General features: G+C 39.1%; 1 protein-coding gene across 2 annotated transcripts in view; it reads right to left on the bottom strand.

The window, feature by feature from the left end:
• The window catches only part of LOC135205750 (tyrosine-protein phosphatase 69D-like), a 472,711-nt gene that overhangs the window by 280,425 nt on the left and 180,113 nt on the right, over positions 1-12,173 (bottom strand). For both annotated transcript variants that reach the window (XR_010312592.1, XM_064236870.1), the window contains exon 9: positions 4,554-4,774. Coding sequence is in view for 1 of the 2 variants with exons in the window: in XM_064236870.1 (XP_064092940.1) it covers positions 4,554-4,774 (221 nt within the window). In the remaining variant the exon portion in view is untranslated. The remainder of the gene's footprint in view (positions 1-4,553; positions 4,775-12,173) is intronic.

Here is a 12,173-nt window from a genome sequence, read left to right as displayed (position 1 = left end):
AAATATTGTGCTAGAGACGTCCAATTTGTTGCAAAATGAAGGTAAATGATTGAATATTACTAGATTATAAGTGTTTTAGCTTACAATTGTGTTTTTTGACCATTTCGGTAGTCAAAGTTGACCGAAGGTTGAAATTTTGGCACTTATCGTTATTATAAGAAAATATTTCAAAACTGATAAAAGCTACAATCATGAGTATTTTTTGTTGTATTCTACATGAAATTGCGCACATTTTCATATATAATACTCCATGTAACGGCTTATTTAAAATGGTGCAAAAATTATGTCCAAGTGACGTAATAATTTCTGAGATGTGTCACTCATACTTTTTAGTGCGATAAGAAATAAATTCGCGCTTGCGTGCCTGCGTAACTATTGTAAACAAAACAACGCCTTGATCCGTGAGCTCCCAGCATCCCCCAAGGCGCGTGATTCAAATGTTTTCGCCTGGTAGGCCTATAAGTATTTTTCCGCGAATTTTTATTAAAACTTTTTTTATTGACGTTTAATACGTCCAATCGGCACCCGACAGACAATTTATGTCGACGTTTAATACGTCCAATCGGCGTTAGAGGGTTAAGGTCTTTTGCTGCAGTTTAATTATATATAAACTGTTTGCCAATTATTATTACTTTTATTACCATTATTATGATTATCATTTATATTACTTCAGCAACTGTGTGGATATTGCCGATTATCCATTTTTTCATCATGTTATCTCATGTATCTAAATTGTGTATGTTACTGTCTGTACTTTGCATACTCCATGTATATGGCCTTGAGCTGAAAATAAAATTTATTATTATTATTATTTGAAAATATTAATAAACATATAGAAGATGTACCATAAAAATTCTCTCATCTCAGTAAGAGAGAAAGAGAGAGAGAAGAGTTGTTCTTACTTAAAAGTGAAATGGAAAGGTTATTTCTTTAAAATACTATCACAAATTTTTTAGTTAACAGTTATATTATCATTATTATTAATATTTGAAAATAGTATTAATAATAATAGTAGATACTACATGTAACATAAAAATGATCTCATCTCAGTAAAAGAGAGAGAGAGAGAGAGAGAGAGAGAGAGAGAGAGAGAGAGAGAGAGAGAGAGAGAGAGAGAATTATTATTTTTATCATTTAATGTTATTTAATTTCTGCATGAAAGCTTGAAAACTTATAAACTGCATAAAATAAGTGAACAAACACCTTTGCAGGGTTTCTCCAGGATTCGGAAATGTTGCATTTGCGTGTCTGTGAAATACTCGCATATGATACTAATTAGGTTTCAATGAAAAGCTTGTGCTAGTGTGAATTTGTGTAACTTGAATCGTTTAAGATTGAGGTATTGCTGTAGTACTGCCTCTGTCTCTGTCTCTCTCTCTACGTCTCATTATATATTTGCTCATAAATATACCCAAGGGTTGATGTTGTTTTAGTTCTTATCTTTTATATCATGTCAATTATAATTGTAATTTTGCAAAGAAAAGTGCAAAGAAATATTAGAAAAGACATCATGTATAATCCAAAAAAGTTACTGCATCCTCAATCTCAGTAAATTTACGTACATATTTTATAACAAATTTACTCGGGATTTGTTTCTGATTTTAGTTCTTATCTTTATTCATACTGTATGATCTGTATTTACAATTTTACAAAATTAATTAATTTATTTATTACAAAAAACATATATAACTTGGTAAAATTTATGATTGTCTTATAGAAGAGGCCCCACAAGGGGTTGTAGTCATTTTCAACTTCTTGCAGAAGGTAAGGAAAAATATTTTGAATTTTTTTTCTTATACCTCGTGCATTTGCACATCTTCCTCCTACCATTGATGTTTTTTTTCTTAATTTGGCTGACCTCAAAGTTTTGTTGCCTGAAGTGCTGCAGGTTTTTTTTAGCCTGGCCCTCAAAAGAGAGAGAGAGAGAGAGGAGAGAGAGAGAGAGAGAGAGAGAGAGAGAGAGAGAGAGAGAGAGAGAGAGAGAGAGAGAGAGAGAGAGAGAGAGAGAGAGAGAGAGAGAGAGACCTGTTAAGCTCATTCTGGGGCCCACCTGTTATTCCAGAGTGGGCCCCACCAGAATGAACTTAACAAATTTATGATTTGTATTACAGATAGTATATCTAATTTGAATTAAACATTCTGTAGATATGTTGCTGCATTTATATTATTATTAGCATTTGAAAATTAGTAATTCATTTACCATAAAAATGCATTTAGTCATGAAAGAAAACGAAAACAGTAATTTGTGAATATTGTTCTGTGAAAAAATTTGTGAATTAGTGAAATTTCCCCACGGAAAAATGAATACTGTGTTCCACAAAAATCCACAACAAAATAAAACGCGGAATTGTGAAACATAAAAACGGGGGCCACTGTATAATAATACAATAATACAGTTTCATTGCCATTACCTTTACCCTTAATACAGCTGTAATAACCTATTTGACTTTAGTAAATATATATCATGAGTGTAACCCCTGGGCTAGACTAGGTCTTTACATAGCCTACACATTTTTATCTCATGTACACTAAGACAATATGGTATCAACTGATAAAGAAGCTGCTGTATAAAAATACATTAATGGTCACAACACCATGGTAGGCTGTGGTAAACACAGGTAGGCTACCTGCCTGCTGAACTGTGTCATTTACTTGGGAGAGAAAAAGAAGGGGTTGCATTTTTTTTTTCTGAAGTACTTTTTTGCAGTTTATTTTGTTAAAAATATGGGGAAAAAAGATAGCTAATTTGCATTTTGCCTAAATTTTTCAGTCTAAAGTCTAATAGTTGTTTACAATTATGTCCCCAGTTATCTACGTTATCAGTTAATGGTGATATGGTTTAAAATCTGTGACTTTTGGGGCCATAACCCCTTCTTTACCAGGTGGGTGAGCAGAATGTAAACATTGCGTTCGCTGCCGAACCAAATCTCTCGGTAGTGAAGGGTAGGCTCCAGTTTGGAGGGGTGCCGATCGTAAAAATATTTGCCAAAAATACACTAATCAAGACAGGCTAATGAAATTATCAGGTATTATTAGCACTATAATAACGCATATTCTCTGTGAGTTTTATCATCCTACAGGGAAAATAAATGATTTTATGAAAAAAATGTGAAACTCAAGTGTCACTAGTGTCCCTTGTACAAGGGACACTGGTGGTCGGTGAGAAAACTACAGTCTTGAATAGAAATTCGGTCTTACAGAATGTTGGTATATCCACCTGGAACATGCACATAAAGTATTATCAAAATAGAACAGTAAATAAGCACGTAATAACAAAAAAAAGAGCAACAACTAAAGCGAAAGCCCCGCCGATAAATATGGAAATTGCAAATTTTATAGTATATCTCTCAAAAATTGGTCGATGCCGTTTTCTAAGATTAGTTTCATCACAGAAAACAACTTTAGGGGTATCTAAACAAATTTTTCAAGTTTCTTGTCCTCAGAAAAAATAGCTTTTTTGCTTTTTCTCTGGTTTGGTTTTTTATATATAGTGTTACTATAAGGCTTTATTTTTACCTTCATTTATCTGGTGTTCATATCTTTTATTTGTAAAATGTAATAAGTGAATAAATAAATAAATACAGTAAATGATGATGCAACTGGTTTTATACTTGGGTAGAAGTTATTACATGTTTACGCTTGTCTGGTTTTGTGATTTTTTGTTGAGACGCAGTTCATCTGTCACCTACACACTACTATAAGCAGTAATAATATTTTTTTGGGTTCATCATACGTCTGGCATCGTGACATACTGTTTATTTTGCTCCAAACTCTTCAAACCGAAATTACAGAATGATTGGAAGTCCCTATCTGAAAAGAGGAGTTTTGGTGGTCCTCTTCGTACCACCTTTATGCACCCGGGGCGGTGTAGTAGACTTGAATGGTGGTACCCGCCTACCTCCAAACAAACTTTCGGTAATGAAGAGGTTAACATAATGTGCTGAATTCCAGTTATCGGCACCAATAATAAGAGTTATGGCACTGACACATAACTAAGAGAGGCTCCATTAGCAAGTTATCGGTGCCACAAGCACTAAATTGCAGTTTCGGTTAATGGCGACTTTTGCTTAGCATCAAGCCCATTGGAACAGAACCCCTGCTGATAAACAGGGACTACCGGTATTAAGAAGATTAGGTAAAGAAAGGTTCCTCATTGGACGAGGGGGTCATGTACCCGCCTATCAATTTGGTAGCCCGAGTTCACTCCCTGCTGCTGCCAATGCGGAACCTGAGGAATTTATCTATAGTGATAGAAATTCATTTCTCAAACTAATTAGTTCCTAGCCACGTAAAAAAAATCTACTTAATTTTAAGGTGAGGAAGGGTACAGTTACCCTTGAACATCCCTAGATTTTTTTTTTACTTGCCATTAGTATTCTTTTTTCGCCCATATCCGATGGACCCTTGGCTCTATTAATTTAGATAATTGAAGGATTACTGTCCTTCCACACACACATGTGAATAAAGTCAGTTTTATTGAGATAAAACACATTGTAGCTTTCATTGGTGCATGAATTTTAAACTATAAAACAATATTAATGGGTGGAACTTACTTTAAATTCATACTGAGTAGCTGGTTTTAGACCTGTAAACATGTGGTCAGATGCAGGAGCTTCTTTGATTGCTTGTTGAGAATCTCCAGTAGCTGGGTCAGTTAGAGAGAGCATGTAATACCCAACATACTCTTCAGCATCTCCACTTGGCTCAGTCCATCCTACTGTGAATGAGTCGAGGGTAGAACCACGTGGTGATGCTTTTGGAATGAATTTTGGCTCTGAAACAAAACAGATGATGGTAGGTGAATAATTAAAACATCAACTCAAAAGAGGTACGTATACCCCCAGCAATGCCAACAAGATCATATAAACAAAGCATTCAAGACAAAGGTAGAACATCTAATCTACACTGAACTTATTAAGAATAACTCAAAGTTAGAGGGACAAAAAAATTTTCACTTACAAAACTGAATAAGGAACTAAGTCTACAAAACAGCAACAACACTTCAGTAACCTTATTGAATTTTATAACAATTTTTACAGGCATTTACAGATGATATGAGCACCAACTTCAATTTTTGCTCTAATAGTAAAATTTTCACGGCATAACTTTTTAATGAATATGGATTACTGACCTACTTCACAAAATCTAGTACACTGTAGCAGTAAACATCAAATTAAAAACTGTCACAAAATTCCACAAATTACAGTCAACCATCATAATCGCAGATTTTTCTGTGAAACATATGTAGTATAAATTATTAGTGGGAATTTGCCTACTTATGGATTTTTTTCATTTTTTCTTAGAGCAATATTCCATACTATACTTCTATATTATTTACTGTAATAATAACATTAAATAATAATGTACAGTAACACTACTAAAACTACAGTACATATTAGTAATTAGCAATAAGATTAAATAATAACAATACAGTAATATATTAGGTAAGCTTAAATAATAATAATACATATGTAATACACACAGGGTACCTGTAACATTATAATAATAATAATAATAATAATAATAATAATAATAATAATAATAATAATAATAATAATAATAACAATAATAATAATAATAGTAAACCATATGGGTACTCACTGGTGATGATTGTTGAATATAGATGATGATGAATTAGCCATACAGTCCGATGAATGACAATAAAGATATGACTGCACAGCAAAATAGAGAAGTTACAGTAATCTAACCCTATTCGTGGGGGCTGCATCCCAGACCACCCCCCCAGCTAAAATCCGCAAATACTTAGAACCCATCTGAACATGCTTGTAATTGACAATTTTAATAGTTCGAACACAAGAAAAACCCATTCAAAATTCTTATAACTGAATATTATAATAGTTTCATCACAAAAATGTAATTTTTATAATAAAATGAAATTTTATTGTATACTTAACAAACAATTATACAGCAGTAGGTTCCATACAAACGGCAAAAAATAGATTTAAAACTTCGCGATTTTTATTGCAGTGTCTCACCGAACAATTATACGGCTGATTACCCATTGCAGGGATGGGGGGATCTGTAGATGTATGCTTAATTCAAAAATATCGTAGAATTCTTGAAAAAAGACAAAAGAGCACTGTTAGTGCTTGTTGTACCTTACCTTGTAAGAGAGCTACTGCAGGAGAATACTGCCTCTGGTCGGTGCTCATCTTAAGTAGTAAAAGGCTTGGTGTATGACCTTAGAGTGCATCTACATTAAGTGGAGTATCTTCGTAGTCATGGTAGTTAGCCGCTGACTTAGCGAAGATACAAAATAAAGTATTGCCCTTGCCCTGGGCTAAGACCAGAAATAACAACCGCAAACGACAAACAGTAACTGTCACCTACACCAAATTTAAAAACCCTTGTACCCACCATCCTACACCAAATGACCGTTGAGTACTCCAGGTACTTAGTACCCCCAGGCTTCCCTTGGACTCATCAACCTCGATACAAAGCAAAATAATAACAGAGAGGGACTAACCCTCTATGCCGTCTCTCCCAACACCCAAAGAGGACCTAGGGATTTACAATCTTCGAATACTGTTTTGATTTACTTCAAATAATGTGCCGCAAACATGGATTTGGACCTCCAAAGGGTATTATGGATGATAGCGGATAGCAACAGGCTTGTGACGAAAAGCGAGGGAAGTTGCTACAGCTCAAACTACATGGGCTTTCATTCTCAGTATTGGGAAACCCACATCATTCACTTGAGAATGAGCTTCTACAATTAACTCTCCCAGAAAGAAGGAGATACCATTTTTTGAGAAAGGCCGAGAGGGATTCTTAACAGAACACCACAAGCAAGCTGATACACCTCTAATCTTCTCCGTTCTGCAGAGGTAACACCTTGATGCCTGCACAGGACATAAAAGTCTTTCTTCCTCTTCCTGGCCTAGTAAGTCCATTAAGTTCTTGAGAACGAAAGAGCTTGGCCACAGATTAGAGGGTTTCTTAATTTTAACGAGAAAATCTAGAGCTACAGAGCAAACTGCATTGCTGTGAGAGAATCCCACCTTCTTATCCACAAACAGCTCACTAACTCGTCTTGCTGACGCTAAGGCTACAAGAAATAAAGTCTCCTTGGTCAGACTTTACAACGATGAAGAATTTAAAGGCTCCAAGGAAGGACCCAAAAGCCATTCAAGTACAATATCGAGATTCCAAAATACAGTCCTACGACGATTTGGAAGTCTCAAAGGATTTTATTAAATCAGAAATATCAGTATTCATGGAAAAGACTAAACCTCTGTGTCTGAAGACTGATGTGAGCATTGCTCTGTATCCTTTAATTGTTGACGGGGCTAAATGCTTCACATCCCTGAGGAAGAGAAGGAAGTCCGCTATTTCGCTCACAGACGTCTCAGAAGAAAAGACTTTAGTTTGTCTACACCATCTTCAAAATACTATTCCCCATTTAGTTTGGTATAGTCTGTCAGAAGAATTTCTTCTGCAGTTCGCGATAGCTTCTGCAGCTCATTTCGAAAAACCCTTTGCTCTGACAAGACTCCTGACGGTCTGAATCCTGTCAGAGCTAGAGCGGATAGTCCTTGGTGGAATCTTTCGAAGTATGGTTGTCTGAGTAGACATTTCTTTGGAGGTAGAAGCCTAGGAAAGTCTAGGAGCAGGTCGAGGATATCTGGAAACCATTCCTTCCTTGGCCAGAATGGGGCAACTAGTGTCAGAGACGTTTTGATGAAAAGACACCTTGTTCAGCACCTGTCTTATCAGGCCAAACAGAGGAAAAGCATACGCATCAAGGCCTCAAAAGCATATGCATCCAGGCCTGACCAGTCTTGGAGCATTGCGTCCACTGACCATACAAGTGGATCGGGGACAGGCGAGCAGAAAAGAGGAAGGCGGTTGTTTCTCGAGGTTGCGAAAAGATCCACCGTAGGTTTTCCCCAGATTTTCCATGGGTCTAGGCTGACCTTGGCATCAAAAGTCCATTCCAACGGCAGTACTTGTTAATGTCGACTTAGCTCGTCCACCAGCACATTCATTTTCCCTTGAACAAAACGAGGGATCAACGAGACTTGAAATTTCTCTGCCCACAGTAGCAGATCTTTCGCCAGGTTGTATAGAGTAAAAAAATGTGTCCCCCCTTTCCCTGATGTAGGAAAGAGCGGTGGAAATATCCACGTGAACTGCCACCACCTGTCCTACTACCAGGTACGAGTGAATGATTGAAGGCCCAGGAATACTGCCAACAGTTCCTTCACATTGATATGAAAAGAGCACTGGAGTTCCGACCACTTCCCTGAAGTCCTCTTCTCTCCCAACAGGGCTCCCCAACCTGCGTCGGATGCATCTGAAAAGAACTGAAAGGTTGGGTGGAGTGGACTGAGAAAAGGCCTTCTACCAGTCTTGGTTTTGATAGCCACCACGCTAGGTCCTCCTTGATTTCATCTGTAATCATAAATACTGTCGAGTCCGGTTGCGTCTCCCTGCACCAAGAAGCCTTCATGAAGAATTGTAGGGGTCTCTTGTGTAGTCTTCCGAGTTTGACGAACTGTTCCACTGACGCAAGTGTGCTTAACAGACTCGTCCACAGGTTGGCAGAACAGGACTTGCGGCCCAGGAAGTTTTGGACTACTTGTAGACACGACTGGACTCTTTTCAGGGAGAGAAAAGCCCGAAAAACTCGAGAGTTCAGAATCATCCCCAAATAAATAATGCTCTGCAACAGAATGAGTTGTGACTTGTCCTAGCCTATTAGGACACCTAACGAGTGTGCTAATAAAAGTCCTCTTGAGATCCTTCATGCACTGGCTTTCCAAAGAGGAGCGGAGAAGCCAGTTGTCTAAATAGAGAAACACACTGATGCCTAAGAGGTGTAACCATTTCCCAAGGGGCGTCAGGACTCGCGTGAATACTTGCGGTGCTGTCAACAGGCCAAAGCACAGAGCTCAAAACTGGTAAGCCTTGCCCATAAACACGAACCGAAGGTATTTTCTGGAGTCCTGATGAATTAAAATGTGGAAATAAGCATCTTGCATGTCCAGGGAGATCATCCAATCCCCCTGACGACGGGAATCCAGTACAGAACTAGTCGTCTCCATGTTAAACTTGGTCTTCTGAACGAACAAGTTCAGGGCGCTTACATCAAACATGGGCCTACAACCCCTCGATGACTTGGGGACTACAAACAGATGGCTGCATAAACCAAAGGATGATGCATTAAGTATCTCCTCTATCATCGCCTTTCGTACAAGAGCCTCTACCTCTCGAACTAAGGCTAAATACCTCTCCAAGCCTGGAGAGTAGGTGGGAAATGCGATGGGTACAGTGGAAAGAGGTGGAGCCTCTATGAGAGGAATGGAGTAACCGAACCTGAGGATTTGTATCACCCAGGGCTCTGCCCCTCTGCAACTCCACTCCTCTTAGAAGAGGCTCAGTCTGCCTCCTACTGGAGCATGAAGGACTGTGAGATCACTTGGATGACTTGGCGTCAGCTTTGGAAAAGGTCTTAGTCGGGGGTCGCAAGTTCAAACGGGGCCTGATGAAGGGTCTGGACTTGCCTCCTCGAAAGGGTTTCTTTTGCAACGGTGATTCCGCAACGGGAGGGTCAGTCAGGAGCTTGACATGTTTGGAGGACTGGGCAAGGTCATTGGTACATTTCTTTTCTAATGCGGAAAGAATCTTAACCAGTCTCCTTGGGGAAAAGATGAGTCTTGTCGAGAGGAGAAAACAACAAAGTGGAATTCTGAGGTGAAGTAACTCCTTTTGGAATGAAGGAGCACAAGAGCTGCCTTTTCTTTAAGGTGCCGAATGCAAATAGAGAAGCAAGTTCATCGCAACTGATTTGTCAGCACAAGACAGAACCCCAAGGCAATCCGATGCAAGATTTTCTAATAGTGTAGGGCAGACCTCTATCTTAGTAGCGAGAGCTCTGATTGTCCAGTCCAGGAAGCTCATTATTTCCAAAATCTTGAAAATATTCTTGACAAGATGATCCACTTCAGGTGATGTGAAGAATATCGTAGCTGCTGCGAATGCTGACCTTCTGTTCACGTCAACAAGACCAGAGAAGTCTCCCTCGGAGGAGGCAGAAACTCCAATAACATAGAACCTATACCTCTCCTTGATTAACTTGGAAGAAGGATAGGCGAAAGTCGCTTTCCCAAGCTCTCTTTACAGAGAACCAGTTCTCCACATCCCGAAGGTAACATTTAGCTGCCTTAGACAGCATGAGTTTCGGGAGAAGGGGATCAAAATTCTTCCTTCCCATGAGGAATATCAAAGCAGGAGACCTAAGAGCGGTTGCCACGAAATAGTCTGGGTACGTATCCCGGAGGTAGCGTAAAAGCTTCGAATAGCACGAAAGCGGGATCATGTCCGCTTCTTGATCCTCCTCTTCATCTGAAGAAATCGGCGACACTGAGGATCCACATTCGACTCGCTGTTCTTGGATCCTTGCTTGCTCTCTCTCATCCAAGACATCAACTCCTATAATTATTGACCAGGGGGGAATAAGGTAGTGTCTTCTTGAGCTGCAGGTAAAGGTACCGGCGTCTAAAGAGTTGACACGTTTGACACCAGAGGTCTAGCGCCAGTCGAAACATTTGTTGCCTCCAAAGTCGAAGAACCAGTCAAAGCATCTGCCGTAAGAGAAGTCAAAGCCACATTCCTAAATATTCTGGATTGCCGAGCTAGTCGACAATCGAAACACAACGTTCCACAGTCGAGTCGACGGAGGCTGTCGTTGCATTAATCATACTGGGAGAAGTCCATGTACACACTGCAAGAAGGACGAGGACTGCTACCTACCATCTGTTCCTTTTAACAGGAGGCGGCGAGAAGACCTCTTCAGTCGAACGTCTCTTAAGTGGGCGTGAAGAGGAAGAGTCGATCCAATTGCGGCGTCTCACAGGCAAAGAATTGGTCAAGCCAGTCATAACTTACCACTGAAGGACACACCTTTCCAATATTGTTTAGTCGAATCCTGCTGGCGCACTACAGGATTGACAGAGGGAGTGACTGCCTCTGGGCAAACCCTGATGGTGTCCCTTGGACCTCCGCTATGTCTTCTCTCCAAGGCGGGAGAGTGGGACAGTGACTTTCATCTAGAGCTATCGGGACAAACAGCTGCACCCTCAGATTGCACTGCACTGAAACTTTTCACTTCACTTGAAGCCTTTTCCATAAAGGACTTCACCGATAACCCTAACTGCATAACAGTATTGACTAACACATCAAACTTCTCAAACTTATGACTCAAGACTGAGAATGGTGTCAGGAGAAACTGCACACAAAGCTGGAGAAGGGGTTACAGGAGCAGAAGTAGGAGGATGCAAGATCAGAGACATAATCAGAGGAGAAGGATAAGGAATAGGTATAGGTGCTTCGATAGAAGAAGCGGAAGCAGCTACACTAGCTTTATTCTCAGCTCTAAGAACCGCTTTCCTCTTCCTATCCTTGACAAGGAAGAACGTGCAGGTCATCGAAAGCTATCTGCTTTGTATTTTAAATAACAAGAATAAACAGACAGATTATTGTGGATTTACTTTTCTAACGGAGGAAGTGTTACGACAGCGCAAGAAACTGCTTCAAGGCGGATTCTTTTAACAGTGTTGCTCAGTTAACCCCTAACCAACACTGTTAAAGGAATCCGCCTTGAACCAGTTCCTTGCATTGTCGTAACACTCCCTCCATTGTTTTACCATCAGTAGGACTGAAGAGGGATATGGAACAGTATCCATAAGTCTCTCCTCATCATTTTTAACCTTGTAAAAAATATATATTTTTATCAGTAATGTGGCTTTTAATTGTCTTTATTATTATTGTTATCAAATTTCTTTCAAAGTTTTCTCTTTAGTTCTTTTGTTTAGCAGATACTGGTGTTAAAGTAAAATCATATTCTTTTGCCACATAACTGTGTAGGTTTGCTCAGCATTGCTGCAACTAACTACCACACTGTATATATATTTATTCATACTCAACAATATATCCACAGTCTATACAACATTTACCACACAGACCTATATGTTCCTTAAAAGAAATGAATGTAAAAAAATAAGTAGGTAAATAAACAAATGGATGTATCAAAACTTCCTCCGGAATGCTATATAGTGGGAACTGTTCATTCTTGTGTTTATTTCTATATGCTTCCCTGGACCACTGGCAGCCATCCATACCCACAGCACTAGTCATTTTTCCGGTCTTCT

The sequence above is a fragment of the Macrobrachium nipponense genome, chromosome 11 (genome assembly GCF_015104395.2).
Source record: "Macrobrachium nipponense isolate FS-2020 chromosome 11, ASM1510439v2, whole genome shotgun sequence".
In the NCBI taxonomy this organism is placed as follows: domain Eukaryota; kingdom Metazoa; phylum Arthropoda; class Malacostraca; order Decapoda; family Palaemonidae; genus Macrobrachium; species Macrobrachium nipponense.
Note: the sequence above shows the minus strand (reverse complement) of the source record. Positions and strands in the feature narration are given on the sequence as shown.